The sequence below is a fragment of the Manacus vitellinus genome, unplaced genomic scaffold, assembly GCF_001715985.3.
Source record: "Manacus vitellinus isolate BGI_N305 unplaced genomic scaffold, ASM171598v3 scaffold_0_pilon, whole genome shotgun sequence".
NCBI classification, from domain to species: Eukaryota; Metazoa; Chordata; class Aves; order Passeriformes; family Pipridae; genus Manacus; species Manacus vitellinus.
In genome coordinates, this window is record NW_021938789.1 from 19,267,908 (window position 1) to 19,289,082 (window position 21,175).

Below are 21,175 nucleotides of genomic sequence, written 5' to 3' on the forward strand. Positions count from 1 at the left end.
GTCTTCTTGGTGTTCTTGTAATGAGAAAGGTATTTATTTTCCTGTATCATGGCTGAGATAACAGGTTTGTCACAGAGTTGACTATTCACAGAAACTTTTCATTTGTCAGTGTACCAAACTGCTATTTTAAATCTTCTATTTCTAAGCTGACTTCTTGTGAACTTGTCAAATTGGAACTGCTTTCCTCTCTGTCAGTAAAACCACTCAGTTTTTCAATTCAGTCCCTGCTGCTTCTTAGTTTAAATCTCTTCCTTTTGGAGAATATCTATGATGGTTCCAATTAAATGGCACTACCCTAAATTTTTTTCCCTCATTTGAAATGTTTTTTGTTTTGGTTTTTTTTTTTCAGCACAGTAGTTATGAAACATTAAACAGAAAGTAATAATTTGCTTGATTCTACTTTTAAAAGAGAGAAGAGATAACAATAGTCAAAAAATCTACCAGATGGTTCTTTTAATAAATACATTAAAGTCTCTTTTATTTTTCTCCATTTTTAGCGATTAACATAAAAACTTTCAGACCATCAAACCAGTTTTCACAATCTGCCGTAAATTCGCATTTCACAGAAATAATCCTGACAAGCACTAATAGATGAACGTTATTGGTGCAATAATAAAACAATATAAGGCATATTTACACCATCCTTACATACAGAACACTGTACACACAAAAAAATCACAGGTCCAGAACAAAGTAAATTCAATCCCTTAGACGTTTTACGTTTATAGGCTTGGTATCAAACAAATAGTTCTCCAAGCAACAGACAACCTCTTGTTCTTGTGTGATTTATTTGTAACATTGTGCTCATGCAAAATAGGTATTTGCTTTATTGCATTAACATTGAGAGAATGTTGAGAATTAGTTCCAAAATCTGTTCAATTGAATTTTAAACCCTGTTTCTCTTCATCCTTAGTAAGTCTGAGTCATCTTTATTGGTGACATAAAATGAGATGTTAACTGATGATTGAGATTTTTATTTGGTAAGTTCCAAAACAATAATGAAGCCCAACTGACTACAGTTAGAAAACCATCTTTCTTAACCATGCACTTTTTTCTTTGCTATTATGAAGTGGTTTAGATGAGATGTCTCTTGCATTTTTTAAGTTTCTATCTTTTTATATATATTTTTAAAGAAAAACATGTACTATCCAACATCCACTGTTCACAGAAAGATATAAGCAGCAGGAATAGCTCTGGTGGCAGAGTTGGCCAGAAGGAGGACATCAGTAAGTTAGTGGCAATGTAATAAACATCAAATGCCCCAGAGATATGTCATGAAAGAGTTGATCACTATAACCCATATTTCTGTAAGAGTTCGGATTGCCAGGGACGTTTGCGCTCTGGAAAGTAATCTGGAATGTGGATTTTTTTAAAATCTTGGATACATTTTCTCATTTCTTCCTCAACACTCAGCTTCTCACACACCTTCTTTTTGGAAAGATTTGTTTCTCTGGACTTGCTAATGAGAGTTTGAAAGAGTTCACTGTTCCTGCGTTTGTCTGGAGGTGGCATCCACTGTACTGGGGCCTTCTTAGATGGACGATCCAAAGTCAGAGTATTTGGCTGGTGGGCTGTGGATGGTTGAGTGCTGGTGGCGTTTTCTTGAGGGGTGCTGGCTTCCGAGTGGCTGTCACAGCTTGAGGTGGACAACTCATTACAGGAAGTCCCACTTTCACTGCCCTTGTCCAAGACTTTGTCATGTTTTCTTTCTTCATGGTCTTGTTTTGGGGAAACGGTTCGCTGGGGGGGCCCTAATACAAGGCAGGAGAGAAAAAGTATTAAGCAAGCACTGGTTTATACAGAAAACGGATCAGATACCATTTAGAAAAATGTGATTCAGGGTCTTGGCTGGCATAAATTGGTAGCATTTTGTTGTAGGTAAAAGAACTATACCCAACTAATACACAAGTTGAAGGTCTGGTCCTCAAAATTCTCACTCTTAAAAATGTTTACAGAAAGAATAACTTCACTGCCTGTCTGAGAATCCAGGTAATGAAGTGTGCATAATGTTCAAGAATTAGCTGCAGTGGAAATCCTTGCTGGTAAGTTTAAATGAGCTAGTTTCCTATTATACTGCACGAAGTTTATTATGATAAATTAGATTTTGGCATATTAGGGAAATACTACTGTACAATTTGCATGGTCTTCACTTGAATAAAAATATTCCAAGGGCTTAGATTCATCTTTTTTTTTTTTTTTTTTGGAAGCTCCTGAACAGTCTACTGATACTATTCTCTGCAGATGTCAACTCTGCAGAAGCCCTGGACCGAAAAAGGAGTATCAAACCTTGAATAACAGAGTGATCACTCACTGTTGACAGTCTTTCGGGGTTTTTTTTTTGTATCCTACAGTGATTTCACCACACTTCTTACTGTCACTTACTAGCCCAGACTTGCCTTGGTGCAAGCTCAGAATTCAGCCATACACCTCTTACCGCACAAGCTGGCAGGGAAAAGGCAGTTATGAAGTTATGAGTACAGAGGCACTCTGCCATGGCTGGTAGAGCGGCCTGCCAGCCTCTTGGCAGGCACTGCTCAGCACTTCACACGCCTGAAAATTAAATCTAGGCTGTTATTCTCTCCATATATCTTTTTTGCTTTGTAGTCTTAAGCAAAATGAATATGAAAATTGGGTGGTAGCCGCTAAATCTGTGCGAACATTTTCATTTTTGAAGCCTTATTTCAACACTCCAGATGTGAAGTGAAATTATGATATGCTGACATCACATAAACGTCACAATCTTAATTAGGACACTACCTTGAGCTGACAGAAATATCTACAGATTTCAAGTGGTGTTGGATCAGACCAAAGGGAAACATTTCAAAGATGTTTAAACATCTAAATGAAAATGTACAGTGGGGCTTCAATGGCAGTTGTGTGATGCTACAAATCCTAAAAGTGTCCAAATAGGTTAGGTATCTAAATATCTTACAGTTTACCCAGACACTACCAGCATCAGTTAGCTGCCTTTGGCTAGACCAAAAGTCAGGGTATGACAGCTCTACCTTGAGTCACTGGGACAGAGTTGGCAGGAGCTTTTTGATTGACTTAGTATTTTGTTCTGAATTACAAATTAGAAATACAATTACAAAGAATGTAGAAGCAATGTGAACGCTCCAGTGTCTTTTTGACAGTGTAGTTCTATGATTCAAAGGAATCTAAGAAGATTGAAATATTTTATGAGACACAGGGGAAAACAAAACAAAGCAAAACACAAAGGAAAATAAAGAATAATCTAACAACAGCAGCACTGAACAACCTGCTTTACTTTTGTTTTAGCCAGCATCCCAGGATGCCATGTCATGTTTCTGTAGTCCGTCTAGAGAAACCCATGAATAACCAAGAGCCAATGAGAGGTAACAATCCATCAGGGCTTGTATACATTATGCAGAATGAAAAACACAAGCAGTTTTCTACTTCATTATATTCAACCCAAATATTTAACACATGGCTTCAGCGATTTCCCTCCTCCTTCTCTTCCAGAAATATGTTCACCTTCTTAAATAGATTTACATGACTTCCTTCTATTGTTGTGTCTGGCATTTCATACCTCAAACTATTATATGAATATGCTAAATTGACAGTCAGCTGGCATTACGGAACTACTCTGGCTTTGCAGCATGCAATTATAGAAGAGAGTAGTTAATCAGACAGTGATTTCAGTATCGTCACTCTAATTTTCCATAACATGATTAACATCAATATCTAATCTAGTTTACAATCTTGGCTTCTTCAAATATAACAGCCCACTCTAAGACGAAGACACTAAAGTTTTCTGTTAGCAATATTTTGTAGTCTTCAACTCTCTTTCCTGCCCATTTTTTTTTTGCTGTAACTTCATACATCAAGATGTTATTTCTTGTTGGTCTCATTATACTTAGTTCTTTATTGGTATTCCTTGCTTTTCATGGGCTAAAATCTGCAATGGATCAACTAAGGATCAATTTCAAAAAAGCACTGCACACCTTCAAGAATACAAAAAAATTCCATTTTCTGCTGTAAGATTATTCAGCAGTGTGACAATAGGCAGGTATTTAAATGCTTTTTTGGATCACAGCCCTGAGATTCAGTACCTTACATCACTGAGCTCTGTATGCTTCACTGAATTGCCTAAATTCAGAATTACGTTAATCCAAACACAAGTTTCTCCCACACCTCTCCTTTTAAAAATTAACAAATCCTCCCTCACAAAGAATTCTTTATATGCCTCTGCACTGCTTTCTCAGTAGCGTGTTATTAACAGAAGCAACAGTTCTGCTAGAGGGGAGGTTTTTCTCACAATATTTTCTGCCTACTGAAACTCAAAAGAATTTTTTAAATACATAGGAAAGAATCCTCAAAAGATTTGTTTAATTTTCAACATCAGGGATTATCAGATAAATTTAGCTACATTTCTAATTCAGAAAACATCTTCTTATTGCCCTCTATGCTGCCACATTCTCCTCTGTACCTCCTCAGCCATTTCGGAAGAACACTAGAGATATTCAGACAGTTCAGTCTACCTAAAACTACTAATTTTCCAGGAGTGCAGAATAGTTCTTAAAAACACAGAGAAAGCATATTCGCTTCATTGTGCACATAGGTTGGAGAAGACCTTATAGATCAAGTCTAACTATTAACCTTACACTGCCAAGTCCACATATGACACTAAAAAAATCACTGATTTACAACCTGTCTCTTCTGCTCCTGCCCCTTCTGGGATCTCCGACCTGCTGCTGGTTCCTCATCTTAGAGAAGTTGGAATTGAGTCACTGTATCTTGTTCCTCTCCAGCTCATTCTCCTCTACAAAGTTGCCCTCTCTACTGACCAGTTCTTCAAAACCCAGGTAGCACTTCTCCAGGCAGCTCCAGTAGACATTAATCTTCTTAGTTCTTCTTTTTCCTTTAATGTTCTTAAATGGATACATGTCTCTTAGAAAGTCAGAAAGTGAACTGGCCCTTTTCCTGGGCTTACTCACCACCTCTACTATGATGGTGTCATGGTTTAACCCCACGCAGCCACCAAGCCCCATGCAGCTGCTCACTCACTCCCCCACCAGTGCGATCAGGGTGAGAATTGGAAAAGTAAAAGGCAGAAAATTTGTTGGTTGAGGTAAAGACAGTTTAATAGGGAAAGCAAAAGCACACATGCAAGAAGGAAACCAAAGAATTCATTCACTGCTTCCCATGAGCAGGCAGGTGTTCAGCCATCCCCAGGAAAGCAGGATCCCATCATGCATAATGGTTACTTAGGAAAACAAACACCATAACTCCAAACATCTCCACTTCCTCCTTATTCCCCCCACTTTATATTCTCAGAACAATATCATATGGTACGGAATATTCCTTTGGTCAGTTTGGGTCACCTCTCCTGGCTGTGTCTCCTCCCAGCTTCCCATGCACCCCAAATCTCCTCACCAGTACTGCGGTACGAAAAGCAGAGGCAGCCTTGGCTCTGTGTAAGCTCTATTAAGCTCAGCAATAACAAAAACATTTCTATATTATCAACTCTGTGTTCAGCACAAATCCAAAACACAGTTCCACACCAGCCACTGGGAAGAAAATTAACTCTACCCCAGTCAAAACCAGCACAGGTGGCTACTAGACTTCCAAGTCTGGTAGACTCAAAAGAACATCTTGAAGATATTTTTCTGATCAGGAAGGCATAATTACATTTACTTTGGCTGTATTTATTCCTAATCTGTGTTGCTCTCTGCACAGATTTTAGCCAGTATTTCCTGATAGAACTGACTGATAAAAGAATCACTTTCAATTGCTACAAAATATGCATGGAAAATTATCTAGAAACTTATAAACTTAATTCTCTGAAGTGAAAATCTGCTTCTACCAGTTATGACAGCCAAAACAGAAACTAGAAGTCCTCTCTGAATTCCTCAACAAACACTATCTGAGCAACAGAACACGGCAAATACCACAGCAAACCATCCACTGGCCAAAAATTGTTTGTTGAAAATTGTAACCATGTACTTCTGGAAGTCAAATAAACATTACATAAATTGTTGTAGATATTCATGAAGTGCAGTCTAAATAACTAACTGGACATTTTTTTAGCTCTGTCTCCTGCATCAGGAAACAAATACCACACTGGGCACAGTAAAAGAATAAAACAATGATCTTCTGCTTATCTATATTTCAATTTTTGTACGTACTTATTTTCTTAAATATTAATACAACAACCTTAAAATAAAGGAAACTATATTCAAATCCAATTAACCTGAATGCTCCATAACATGGCTTCACGAAGAGCAAATCCTGCCTGACCAACCTTGGGGCCTTCTATGATGGAGTGACTATATCAGGGGACACAGGAAGAGCCATGGATGTCATCTACCTGGACTTTTCTAAGGCCTTTAACATAGTCTCCCACAACATCCTTATCTCTAAACTGGAGATAAATGGATTTGATGGGTGGACTCTTTGGGGGATAAGGAATTGATTGACAGTCACATCCAGGGGGCAATGGTCAATTGCTCAATATCCATATGGGCATCAGTGACAAGATCTGTCCCTCAAGGGTCTGTAATTGGACTGATACTCTTTAATGTCTTTATGACATAGATGAAGACGAAGATGAAATATAAGATTCATAGATGAATCAAGTGTTCCCTTAGCAACTCTGCAGATGACACCAAGCTGAGTGGTGTGATTGACATGCCTGAGGGATGAGATGCCATCCTGAGGGACTTGGACAAGCTTGAGAAGGGGGCCCATGGGAGTCCCATGAGGTTTAACAAGGCCAAGTGCAAGCTGCACATGGGTCAGGGCAACTGCTGACATCAATGCAGGCTGGGGGATGAACAGATCAAGAGACATTGGGAGTGCTGGTGGATGAGACACAGGACATGACATGGCAATGTGTGCTCTAATTGCAATTGGATTTACATTTTTAATGACTGGGATAGCTATTGGACACTGTATGATTACTCATTTTATTGCTTCTGCTGCTTCTGTCTTTTCTCCTACTCTCATCACCCTTGTGGACAACCCATGAACTGAGGAAAAGTCCGTGGAAGACAGTGTTTCAGCTACAGGGTGGTGTAAGGACTGAGAGCACAGTTGCCTGTCTGAAACACTGTTAAGGTCACAGAAGGACTTTGCCACGACATAAGCACAGAATGGCGCTAACTCCAGGCCTGGTAAAGGTGAGATCTGGTTAGCACATCCTGGGTAATCACCCAGACAAAAATTCCCACTGTGGAATACTGTGTAAAGGAGCAACTGCTCGTATGCATATCAGTGGTGAAACAAAGGTCACCCCAAGTTATGGGACAGATGGCATCTGTGACCATCAACGACCACCAAAGCCCCTCCTTAATATGCCTTTTCAGATACCTGGAACTTGGACTGTAAGATAAGCCCCCTACAGTGGGAACTTGAGATAAGATAAAGGTGGTATTATTGTCTGGGTGTTATCTCAGACATAGGGAAAGCTTAACAAAGCTCGAGGTGAAGAATGTATCACTGATTATGGACACAAAGAAAGCAGAATTTACAGACCATGAGGAAAGCTGCCCTACTGAAATCTGCTCTGACTGGGTAAAATGTAATTCTGGCAGGGGGAGATCATGACCATCAACTCAAGGTCCACAGACCCAAGAAACCCACTGACTCAAAAGAAGAGAAAGACCTAGCATGTGGACTAATTAGAAATAGAAGTGAGAGAATCAATTAACCAACAGAATAAGAGAACTGTGTAGCCAATGAGCATTAATTCCTTTGTTTGCTAAAATGTATAAATGATGGAAAGTTTTGAATGACCTCAGGACCCCCTCCACCAAGAAACCTAGGGGGAAGAAGGACCAATGGGACGTAGCTGGATCCATGGATGGTGACCATCTTCTGCTTGATCTCTCTCACCTCCTCCTTCACCCCTCTGTTTTCTATTTTTTTCTATCTCTCTTTCTCACATTCACTGTTAAATAAAATCCACATTATTGACAAGTCCAAGCCTATAGACTTGTTTGCACATTAATTCAGGCAGAGGTATCTCTCAGTTATCAGATCTTAACATGTTCATAGCTCAGAAAGCCAACATCAAAAGCAGTGTGGCCAGCAGCTCAAGGTAGGTGACTCTCCCCCTCTGCTCTGCTTTCATGAGACCCCACCCGGAGCACTAGGTCCAGCTTTGGCACCCCTAACACAGGGACCTGTTGCAGTGAGCCCAGAGGAAGCCACAAGGATGACCAGAGAGCTCGACCACCTCTCCTATGAAGACAGGCTGTGAGAGTTGGGGTTGTACAGCTTGGAGAACAGAAGGTTCCAGGGACACCTCATTGCAGCCCTTCAGTACCTAAAAAGGGCCTACAAGAAAGATAGGGAGAAGCTTTTTAGTAGCACCTGTTGTGATGGAACAAGGAATAATGATTTTAAATTAAAAGAGGGTAAATTTAGACTAGATATAAGGAAGAAAGATTTTGCAACAAGGGTGGTGAAGCACTGGAACAGTTTGCCCAGAAAGGTGGTGGAAACCCCACCCCCAGAAACATTCAAGGTGAGGCTGGACAGGGCCCTAAGCAACCTGATCTGTTTGAAGATATCCCTGCTCATTGCAGGGTGGAGTTGGACTAGATGGCCTTTAAAGGTCCCTTTCAACCCAAACTGATTCTCTCCTCTCCCGAGGTCAAATACCTGGTTTCTTGTATGCACAGTGTCAGCTGCATGAACTAACTTCCTCACTCAGCTACTCAGCCCTACAGTGTCTCAAAAATAATTTGTTTATAATTCAGTTTATTTTTACTGCAGAATGTAAAAGAAGTTGTGAACACTTGCACAGATTGCTGCAATTAGCTATTTTAGTAACTACTGTGTTGACATGAAAAATAGAAAATCTTAGCTCTGGAGTGGCACAGTTATAGCTGGATGCAAGACATGTATATAAGAGTTGAAGCTGATATAAAAACAGTCATTTGGAAAAAACCTCATAACAAAAACTTTAAATGTGTTTAATATGCAATACCTCAATCAAGAAGAATAGAATCTGTTAGAGATGCTATCTTTCACTGTTGTTTCAGAATATATGCATGAAAAAAGTGGACTGATTTAAGTTTTACCAATCCCCTTGCCAGCACTATAAAATAAAGCCTGTTAGTTGATTTAAATAAAACCTAAAATCTTGAGTCTTTTTATAATGTCATTTTAGCGAAAACAATGTTCTTGCAGGTCTTTTATCTTCATAATTTCCTGTTTCTTAAAATGTACTGAAAATCCCAAGCCCCAGCCTTTCTAGATACAGTCTACTGAATTAATGAAATAATCCAATTAATTATATCAGTTCCTTTGAACTGATATAGTTATACACAAAACTAATTATTGCATAAGTAAAAAATTTTTAGTAAATATATTTATGAGAACTTCAACAAACATCTTCAAAAAGATGTTTCTTCTTTCAAGAACATCTTTAAAAATTGCAGCAAAATTGTTAATAAAATTACGGTGTAAAATACTGAAACAGCAAAAAAATCCCATGTTTCTAACTGATTTCTTAAAAAATGAAAACAGGAGGGTAACAGGATTTTAAACTGGCTGATTTTACTGGATGGCTTAGAAACATAATAGCAACAAGAACAAGGATTATTTTTATTTGTACCTGCAGAAGAAATGATCTCTAATCCAACAACATTGTTTGAGTCAGAATTTTTGCATGCTTGAAAATATTGACATTATGTGATTTTCACATGATTTTGCATGAAATGAAATTTCCCCCACATTGTTTTGCATAGTGAAAAGTCTTTATTTTTATAGGCTACAGAGGACCTTTAGTCTGAGACACAAATAAGTTAAACACCTGAATGAGCTTCTCCTCTACCTGCTAATTCAAAATGACATTATATACAGAGTGAATATAAAATGAAACCTTTTGTGTTGCATGATTTAATCCTAAGAATCTAAGTAAAATTAACTATACTATATATAAACTATATATTACTATATAAACTATATATATTAACTATATATACATAAAATTTACAACCATAGAAAAATACTAATCAAATCTCACATTATGATGGACTTATCCATCTAATATATCTAGGCTTTTTATTACCTTCCACCATGGCTGGAAGTATTACATGAAACTGAATGCTTAGAGAGAAGTCACCTGTGAAATCTGATGACAAGTTATGGCTACTGTGGGAACACTTTCATTACCAGAAGTCTGAGTACTTAATATCACACTTCAGTAGTAAATGATTACCTTTTACGTCTAATTTCACTTTAACTTTATTTATTAAAAAGATTATTTTTAAAAGCTATAAAAGGATAGCTCTAAACCCCTGACATTTTCAGTGGCATAATAATGGTATTTTAGAAGAAAATCCTGTTCTTAGAGCTTGGCTCAACACATGAATTCAATCCCTGAGATGGGCACAGGATTCAGCTTGCCTCTTACCACTAGAGTTGTAGGTTAAAACTGTAGCTTTAGGGCTGGCAAATCTACAAGGCACTTCCTGACCACTGCACTCTGTCCTATTTAATGCACTACAAAATTAAGCTAAATCCACTGCTTGGATCTAGCAGTGAGAGTTTATGTGAGTTTAATTCCCTACAGCTTGTCACAGAAACTTTGCTACTAATTTTAGGTATTGCAATTCACATCTAACTTAGTTCTGGGGGTTGGAAGGAGGAGGGGAGATGGAAGGCCATGTCCCACGAAATGTCTATTTTGAGGTTAATATGGAGGACTATACATGAATTAAGTGGTATGCAGTCCTCAGCTGTCCCTCTGCCCATGGATGAGTTTTATCCATTACGAACATTCTAAACAATCAGTACTAATAACTAAGTGTATAATATGAGAAATACCTAAGTGCTCTTGACAAGCGGTGCACTTAGGGGAAAAACTGAAGAGTTCAGCACAGAAATTTCTGTGGTATAAAATTTTGTGTGGGAGTCCTTATGATGTGTGGCTTCAAATTGCTTCAAGTAAAAAAAAAATATATATATTCAGTTTCCAATTTGGGTCTCATATGGTACAAAATTTCAAACCACTTTTTGAATTAAAGGCCTGATCCAAAGAATGCTTAGTGTATAATAGTGAAGTATTTTTCAGAAAGGAGGACTGAAATTCAGCCTTTCCTATTTTCTTCCTCCTTTGAGATGAGTGATGAATTGCTATGGATAGCCAAATGCTCACACTTTCATGTTCTTTGCTCCAACTGAGGCTTGGCTTTAGTCACTGCAAAGCAGAATAGCTTCAAAAAAAATGAGAAGAATGTCTCTTTCACTTTCGATTACTTCAGGGTAAAATATTCATTTGGAAGAAGCAAGTTAACTTCCCTCAGGCACAGGAGAGAATTAGTATCTGTGAGGCTTTGATTTATTACTCTGCTAAGTCCTGAACTCTTGGGTAAAAGGCCAGCACTGTTGACGTATCAACTTCGGTGCTTTGAACAGAACCTGAATTTTACATGATTTAAGAAAGCCAAGCAACTTGGCTTGCAAATGAGACTGCTGCAGAGGGGCTTGTGAATCTCAGAAGGGCTTCCTTGACATGAAGAATAACACTTAGGTTACTCACATTTTATCAAAACAGTTTTGTAAACCATGCCCTATGCTCTGGCAAAACTTCAAATTCATATCTACAGGGCATGTAAACTGGTTTGGCTTCATTAATAAGCTGATTCTGAGCTGAGTCTGGGTCCAAAACTGCATTCATTAAAAAAAAAAAAGTTAAGACTTAAATGTTGACCACATTTAAGTCAAAGACAACACACTCTGTGACCTTAAGTTCCACAGAATTAATTAAAAAATAAAGCCTGTTCATTCAAGCGTGAATGCAAAAAATGATATTAGAAGGAAAGCAATTTAATGCTGAAAACAGAAAGGGTGAAAAAATACTGTCTTTTCTTAAAGAAAAAAAAAAAGGAAGTTAGACTGACTTCTATAACTTTACATACTTTACTAAAAAAACATATTTTTATTGGCATCCCTAGGCAATTTATTTTTAGATGAAGCCAAGTAAAATTACTGGAAATAATACTTTAGCCCCCAAATATTTAAAAGAGAACATATTAATTCTATGTTCTAAAGAAAACTTCACCATATACTTAATTATCAAGTTTGTTAGAATATAGAACCTATAATAATGTGTTCAATGAGTCACTGTAGATAAGCTAAAGAAATTATGAGATTTTTTTTAAAAAATCATGGAGATCGTCAGAGATAAAGGCAAAGTATACTCTTTGATTATTTGGAATTGTTATATTACATTTAGAATTTAATAGAACATGCAAATTTCCCCATAATACTTCCTCTCGTCTACTGCCAAACCCATCTCACATGCTTTGATTCCATCACAAAATTTCAAACTGTGAACTGTATGCTGAAGTCTTCTTGGTAATGTTTCATAATATTAAGAAAGAATTTTAGGAGTGTTTATTTGCTATTTCACGGACATTTCAATAGGAAGAATATGTCTGTGATTGCGCTCTTGATGAAGCCTTTTATTTAAACCTCCTTACCTGCCACGGTAAGATAAAAAGACACTGTGTAGCGACAGCAGCTGTATTGGGCATAGCTCCCACAGGGGAAATTACCCTTTAATGGTGTTAAGCTCGATGGTGTGTGAATGGTTATGTGGTACTTGAAGTGAATGAACAAATTCATCTTTCAGATTAGGACCACATGCCTGTAAGTGATAAGTGCTTTGTCTCAAAAGTAAGAAAAAAAAAAGAACACAACATAAAAATATTTTTCTGTCACATTTACTACCACCTGATGTTAAACTAACTTCTAGAAAGGACACAGTAGAATGAATGAAATAAATTACGGAGGAAAATTTCTTTGCTTCTTTCCAGTCAAGTTGTATTTTAAATATTAACATTATTCATGACATCAAAAGACTAATTAGTATATATAAAGGCAACTATTGTTGTTATTTGGAATGACAGAAGATACACAATAAACCATCTGTGCCCAGCTTGAATTCATTAGATATTTCACCTGAATCTTGTTTTGAACAAATGACCAACCCACGTGCCTTTCATTTGTTACTTTACCAGCTGGGTTCCATGCTAGGCCGAAGAGTACTTAAATAGGAGAGACAGAGTAAAATTCTGCCAGGCAATTTGTTGCGTTCCAGTAAAACCAATGAAGAGTCTGCAGGTTTTTATTAAATATATTAATCTTAAAAATTTGAAGTCATTCTGAGAAATGTCTTTTCTAGGTAGGTAAGATAAAGATGACAGGAAAGGCCAGTAGTTTTTATATCCAACTACAAACAGAGTCACACATCAAAGATGACATTTCTATTTTCTGAAGTTAGAGATGGCTACAGGATCTGTTGGACATATGAGAAGAAAATGAAAAGTTCGGAATAGATAAGATACAAACTGAATCAATATCAAAAGATTCAAAGCCAGGAAACCACCAATATTGCCAATATCTACCCCCCGTGTATTATGCATGACAGATTTTATCCATTTGGGGATTATATCACTATGTTAGTACTTTGCAGCCAAAGATGTTAATCTGTCTGATTACTCTTAAAGAGAGCACTGTTTAGCAAACAGGTTGCACAATCTTCTGCAAAATCACAGAAGGAAAATTAAAAAGTCTACTCCAACTAAAGGAACACTGTAAAGTTATCTGACAAGTTCCTAGCAGGCAACACAAACTTCCAGAGACAACCAGATGCTTCACATTTTGTATATTAAGTTATTTGGCGAAACAAGACTCACTGAAGCAGTATAGAATTTTCTTTCTGAAGCAAGATCCAGATGTCATCACATTCTTCAGTGGTGATCATATGCTATATCACTCTCTGCTAACAGCAGAGTAATAGCAATAAAATACAAATATTATACAAGTAGCAGTACAACTGAACTTGATCTTCAGATTGGAGGGATTTGGTTATTTTAGAATGAAAATAATTTGACACAAACATATTTTACATGTGGAATGGTTCACTTGTTCTTCCCCCACCTGCAGAAATATTTTTCCCTTGCCAAAAATCTGAAAACGTAGGTACTTAAAATAATTTTAATGCTTGAAGGAAGTCTCAGAAATTAATGCACTGGTATACATGACAAATGAATAGAGCTATCATAAAAAGCATGCTTCTTCCATAACTTCACTTGCTACACTGAATAACCCCAATCGCTTGTATTTCGGTAACATCTCGGCAACATCTGGCAGATGTTCCTGCCATTCATTTACAAACCATAAAGTAGGTTCATGCTCAGCTCTGATATTGCCTTTTTTGACTGGTTATTTTTGAGCAGTTATCAGTTAAGAGCTAAAATATTTCATTCTGCCCATGAAAAATACTTATTAGATACCTATTAGATGCAGTATTTCCCTAAAAGAAATAGTTAATTGATATTAAACTCTATCAAATTATAAACTTGGCCAAGTAAGACTTATCTAGAGTGATACTCTCAAAATACCACAAAAAGGAGTTACAGGAATGATCAGAGGTGGAACATTTGATCATGCTGCTCTTGTAAACCCCCTTAAGATTTCAGTGCTTCTTTCCCCAAACTGGTGCTGGCAGAAAGTTTACTTCATTAACACTGATCATAGAATCAGCTGGGTTGGAAGGGACCTCTGAGATCATCAAGTCCAACCCTTGATCCACTACTGCTGTAGTTACTAGACCATGGCACTAAGTGCCACATCCATTCTCATCTTAAAAACCTTCAGGGACAGAGAATCCACCAATTCCAATGCCTGATTACCCTCTCTGTAAAGAATTTCTTCCTAATATCTAACCTAAACCTTCCCTGGCAGAGCTTAAGACCATGCCCTCTTGTCTTACTGATAGCTGCCTGGGAAAAGATCAGTGGAAGAGAGTTCCTTGTCACAGATCCATCCATCTTCTACTCAAGCCCTTGTAGCAAAGGTACCTTTTATTCTTTCAACACCCAGGGTACTGGGTACTAGTAGAGAATCTCAGTGTCAAGGATGTTAAATGTCTTAAAGCTGTTCTTTCTTAAAAGTTTTCTTGTAATCACCTTAAATGCAGGATTAAGTTACAAAAAGAAAGAAAAAAAAGCAGCTAACAGCACACTTGCAAAAGCTCTATTAAAGGTTGACCTTGGCTGGATGCCAGGTGCCCAAAAAGAAGCTCTAGCACTCCCCAGCCAGACAGGGGAGAGAATATAATGTAAATGACTTGTAGGTCGAGATAAGGCAGTTTACTAAAGCAAAAGTGAAAGCTTGCATGTGTGCAAAAGTGAAGCGGAAAATAACAAGGTTTATTCTCTACTTCCCATCAGTGAGTGATGGCCTGTCACATCCCAGGAAGCAGGGCTTCAGCACGTGGAGAGGTTTCTTAGCAGGCAACCATTGTAAATGAATGCCCTCCTTAGCTTTCATATCTGAGCTGACATCATATGGCATGGAATATCCCTTTGGTCAGTTTGGGTCAGCTGGCCTAATTGTGCCCCCCCTCCTCTTGATCTTGCCCTCAACTGAGGAAGGAATGTTACAGTGCTGATGCTGTGCTCAGCAGTAGCCAAAACACTGGTATGTTATCAACACCCCTCTAACTACCAATGCAAAGCACAGCACTGTGAGGGCTACTGTGGGGAAATGAACTCCAGCTCAGCCAGACCCAAAGCAAGGGCACAAGTGACAGAAAGACAATCACTCCATCTTCATGATACAGAAACACATCCTAAGGCATCTCCCTTAACCTGTGGCTTTAGAGGCTCAGTTCTATTTCCTATCCTATTTTGGTATCCTCAGATAACATTTCAAGAAAACAGCTGTTGGCCTGGGGAAGGATATGGACTTCTATATCCCTGTTTATCCCTGATACAGCGCCCCGTTCCCTGGGGATCCCTCTGAGGTTGCTGAGGTTATTACCATTCCCTTTTCTCATCTTCCCTTTTCTTCTAAGGACATATTTATTTGTAAGTCAATCAGGAATTTCAGTCTGTTGTCAACCACATTACTGGCTGCTGCCTTCTGCTTTGTAAATATTAATATTGGTTGGGCATCTGCTCAAGTGTGAAATAGTCTTTTAGCCACCAGGTTTGTGCTTGGCTACGCTCTAATCAGACTTTCAGGCAATGTGAAGCTGAATGTCTTTTCACTCAGATAAGCAACACACTTCTTTGAACCACTCACATTTCTTTTTTCCTAAATTCATTTAAAATTCTCAGCTGTCAGATGTGGCTCCCTATGTGGCCATATAAATGTTTCTGCCAGAACAACAGGCAACAGAGGGATGAGAGAGCATATTCAAGGGAAAGGACTGCACTTCTCCGTGATGGTTTACAGCAATTTGAAACATACGTGAAGCAATTACTTGCCACCTTCTGACACACATAACCATTAAATATATTGACTTAATAATGTCCTCATCAAATACAGTTTACTTTCAATAAAAGGATATGTGGAATGCAAAAAATGCCATCTCAAATACAGTCTACTAGTCAGAAACATATTTTAGTGGAACTTCAGGGATTCAGTCACTTCAAAAATCACTGCTTCTCTCTTAGAAGCTCCAACATGAACTAAAGCAAAGGAAGAGTGATTAACACAGCGTTTTCAGGAATTTTTGCTTTGACAGTGTCTTGGAAGGAAGATTATTTGTAACTCATTGGTAAGAACTCTCCTCTTTGGGGATTGTCAGTGGCTTCAGTTACTTTGTTCTAACAGCATGAGCAACAGGAAAAAAACCCCAAACAATAAAAAAGGGACAGGATCAAATGTCACCTTTGTGGCTTGCTTCCCCATTCAATTTCAGATACTAAATTACAATTTTTCCTCAATACCTTTTATTTCTATTTTTCTAGTATCATCTCGTATGACTTTGTCAATTACATTGTCAGTCGCTTTAGATAAAATATGAAATCTTCACTTCTTCCTTCCAGTTCTCTCAATTTTACAGGTTACTTTCCTAAGGACATGCCAAATAAATTAATGTTACTGTGACTTTATAGAATGTGTATAAAACATGCTAGTAGAAAGTTGTCAAAATACTATGCACTGGCTTTGGTCTTAGAAAAAGTTTCATATTAAATAAACATGTTGGACATTAGCCATCTTGGCAGGCTTACATGATACTTCTGATAGCACTTTAGGCAATAAGCAAGTGCAAAACATTGGGAAACGCACACTTTAATCAAGTCTGCATTTTACTTTTGATTACTGAGAACTAGCAGTGAATTATATGAACTGGGTAAGGGTCCACAGTGAATTACCCTAAGGATTCGAACATTAAGAGGGGAGCAATTCCGGATATACTCAAGATCATATCTGTAGAGTTCATGCCTTTCCTTGCTGGTCCCTGGGACAACAGAAATGTCTCAATCTGCAAGAATTCTGTGAAAAGACCAGAATGTTTGCTGAAAGCTTTCCACAAGTAACAGTGATGGTCATCAGCAAAGTCTTTCTCATTTCTGTGTATGCAGTATGAAGTACATTTCAGACTTACATTTCAATGGTATAGCAGTGCCATTCACCTATTTTATCATTAGGGTTGGGTATATGAAAAATACAGTAAAACAATATGAAATTTATGGGGCATAGCATTTTTAAACTATGTAAACACATACCAATTACCCACTATCTTTAGATCCAAATTCTTAGATCACCCTTATGGAATAATTCAAAGCATTAACTCAAAGTAGATAGCTACAGAAAATCTGAAAACACATGCTGAAAACAAAATCATATTTATATGGTATACATTTAAGTAAAAAACAAAATTATTGAGTATATAAAGGATAATGAATTCACTCTGCACACAACATATTGTCCTCTGCAAAAAGCAAAATCATTTGTAAATAATTTGCATATTAAAGTGTTATATATGCTTACAAAGTATTATGACTATATGACGTAAACTCACAAACAGATAAAATACCTGAAGGTTGAATTCATGAGATGAATTCTCCTTGGGAAACAGTGAAACCACAGAGATTAAAATTACAGTATAGTAAAGACAATTAAGTTTTTAACAGAAATCCTGAGTATTTGCAGAACAAATTAAATTTTTGACAGGACAAAACCAAAAGCATTTAAGGTACAGTCACACTGGTCACACTTAAAAACTGAAAACATACAGGTTTTCCAACAGCAATTGCAAAATTTTTTCAGACACTTCTTAGATAATACTTGAAGACTAATACTTAGATAATACTTGCAGACTATGTTCTAGCAGTAGACTACATTGAGCACAATGTAGCTGGGCTGCATCATCATTAATTAATAGATAACCTTTGCCCTGAACATGTTAAAATCAGGTTAAAACATGACAAGAATAACAGATAGGGAGAGACAGAGAGATGTGAAGGTACAAAAAAATGGCAAAACTGCTCATCATGATAGACTGGTTGTTTCAGACCAAGAGTTGTCTAATCTTTTGTCAAAATATATATGAGCAGCATAAAACCAGAGAGTTTTAAGGAGGATTTTGAAGGGTAATAACACAATAGCTTTGCAGATGTTAGTGGTACCTTCTCCATCAAGTAAGAAGCAGCCTCCAAGGTGACATGAATACAAACAAAAGAGAAAGTCACCATGGGCTGGTTGGAGATAAGTTCCTATTGCAGCACTAAATGACAGGACAAACAAGGTGAGGACAGGCAGCTAAAGGCCTAAAGCATGAGGACAAGCAACCCACATCTGACATAAAAATGAGACATTCAACGTAAGAACTGAGAAACAAGGGTCAACACAATGAACTACAAAGATTATTTTTTTAACAACACAAAGCAGATGCTCTGGAAACAGATAAAGTAATGTTTTCCACTGCTAGATACTGGCGTCTGGGTGGAAGAGATGGAAAACAAAGACCCTTTTTTACAAATATAATTTAATTCAGATTTCTAAGTAAGTCTATTTAAGGCTTAAAATCTAAGCTGCTTTTAATATTAACAAAAGCACCCATAAGCTATTTCCATCCAAATATAAGACCCTGCTTCTTCAGTATTATCTGAATTTAATGTGCATATAATTAAAAGTGTCAGTTGCCAGAAAACTTTCCTCTGTCCTTGGTTAAGCAGCTACATCGGTCTATAGAGCAATTAGTTCCTGGCTGACCTTTCCATGCTTTCCTCAATACTTTCTTCCACATTCTCTTGCCTCAACATAGCTGTTCCCAATAAAGTACTCCCATCTTCTTGCAGGGAAACTCAAAGGTTAAACAGCATCAGATCTCTTCTGAGCAACTTTAAACTTGTAAAATTGGTCCTACAGAAACTATATACCCTTCTGATTCAAATTTGCTTACTAATTTAACATGATGTGTGATTTGTTGCCTTCAATATTTATTTATTCCTTAAATACTTCAAATATTTTCTCTAATGTGACCACTGGTTGCATCCAATAGTTGCATTTACATTCCATCCCTGAACAAGTAACAAAGAATCTGATTTACTAGTCCAGGTATAACCAGCACTGGAAAGAACAGGAGGACTTCATCCTCCTCTTATTTCAAATGTTTCACATATTTATCAGGAAACACAATACACATAACTGAGGTATTTAGTCACTAGATTTTGCAATGAATAAATTATGACCATTGCAGACTGAAATGTGTTTTTTTAAACTCATTCTTTATTTAAATATTAACTATATTTTCAAAGTTTTTAAACAAGAAAATTATAAATAATAAAGCATGGACTGCTTTTCCAATATTTGGCAAATTGAATACCAAATAAGTATTGAAGGCTATCCAAAGAGAGTGAGTGACAGTGTTCTTTAGGGAAAATTTAATTTCTTATATTATTCTTAGAAAATTTTTTTAACTAAATATATTGAATCTCTAGAGATTCACAAAACATACCTTAGCAATACTGAAATAAATCTACTATTAGTCAATATCTAATTTAGCCCTAATGGACAAAGAAAACAAAAAAAGGCCTACAAGAAAAAAGTATGAGAATTTCAGAGGAGAAATATACAATCTGCCACAATCTTACATTCCAGTAAATTATCTGAAGAATGTTTTAATTAGGAGCTGAGTGACTTTTGTAGCTTGGCATAGCAAAAAAAAGAATGAGAGCAGGAAAGAAAAATACATTTAGAAACCAACCTGGGAGAGTGAACAGACAGTACTATTGAAAATTTTCACATCAAATTTCACTTGCTAAACAAACCTGAGCAATTTGATGCATTTTATAATTAATCAATTATTAATCAATAATCAATAAATAATCAATAATAAATTAATCAATACAATCTTATTTTTTATTAATTGGCATTTTAATTGCATTCACATAAGACATATAATATTTTAGTTTACAAAAAACTAAACCACAGAAAAAGTGAAAATAAAATAAAAAAGGCAGCTGATATGAAAACACATCTTTCTTCTAACACCCATAAGGGTTGGGAATATTTAATCTTTCAGAATACAAGACTCATCTGTTGCCTTACAGATGCTGACATGAGTCTGCGGTAACAGTTGCAGTTCCGTATTTGGAAGTTTCAGTTTGAGCAGCTCAAATTGAAATCTGCTTCTGACTACAGCTGAGGTGGTACTTCTTTTCTGTCACCATCCACGGGTGACAAAAAAGACCAGTGTATATACATTAGGGCTGGTAGAGGCCAGTGGTGTAACTTCACTGACTCAGATCTTCAAACTGTCCAGTTATTAATCAGTGAAGGGGCTCTCTGTACCCTTCTCACTTTTAGTATTACCCAGAAAGGAATCCAGTATCAAACTACCTCCCTGTTATTATATTTACTGGTCTTATGCTTCCTACATACTTGTTTTTCCTACTATTTTGATTCCTGTGTAAAATAACTTCATTTAACCAAACTTTATCAATGATAGTGTATCTTTCCTATTCAGCTGTACATTGAGCTTTCAAATATAACAAGGCAGTTACCCTGAACAAATTGTTTTTATATCTGCAAATGAAATTTTCTTTTGCATTTCAAAGTCAATATTAAAGTCAGGGTTTTCTGTCTCAGTGCCTGAGTTTCTCCTTCTGTAAAATGTTAAGTTGTCCCTTCCATTAAATGCTTCAAGACCTGCTGCTCAAAATGTTATATGACAACTGGATGCTAATAATATGCTAGATTAAATCCCACTGATTTCTTACAAATTAAATACCAAATTTATTTCAGGGTTACCGGTTAAAGAACAGGTGGGCCAAAAGAAATTAAAATCAAATTCATAAACTAGGTAACAGGTTTATCTCATGTGACCGTAGAAAAGGTCCCTCATGTATATTCTTACTACTATTTCTGGTCTGCTAATGTGTGGTATGTCACA

At 36.9% G+C, this 21,175-nt stretch overlaps 1 protein-coding gene across 1 annotated transcript in view; it reads right to left on the bottom strand.

The window, feature by feature from the left end:
* Positions 1–436: 436 nt before the first annotated feature.
* KCTD8 (potassium channel tetramerization domain containing 8) overlaps positions 437–21,175 on the bottom strand; it is a 101,839-nt gene continuing 81,100 nt past the window's right edge. The window contains 1 exon segment of the mRNA XM_025894620.2: positions 437–1,751. Coding sequence (XP_025750405.2) covers positions 1,291–1,751 — 461 coding nt within the window. The 3' untranslated portion in view covers positions 437–1,290.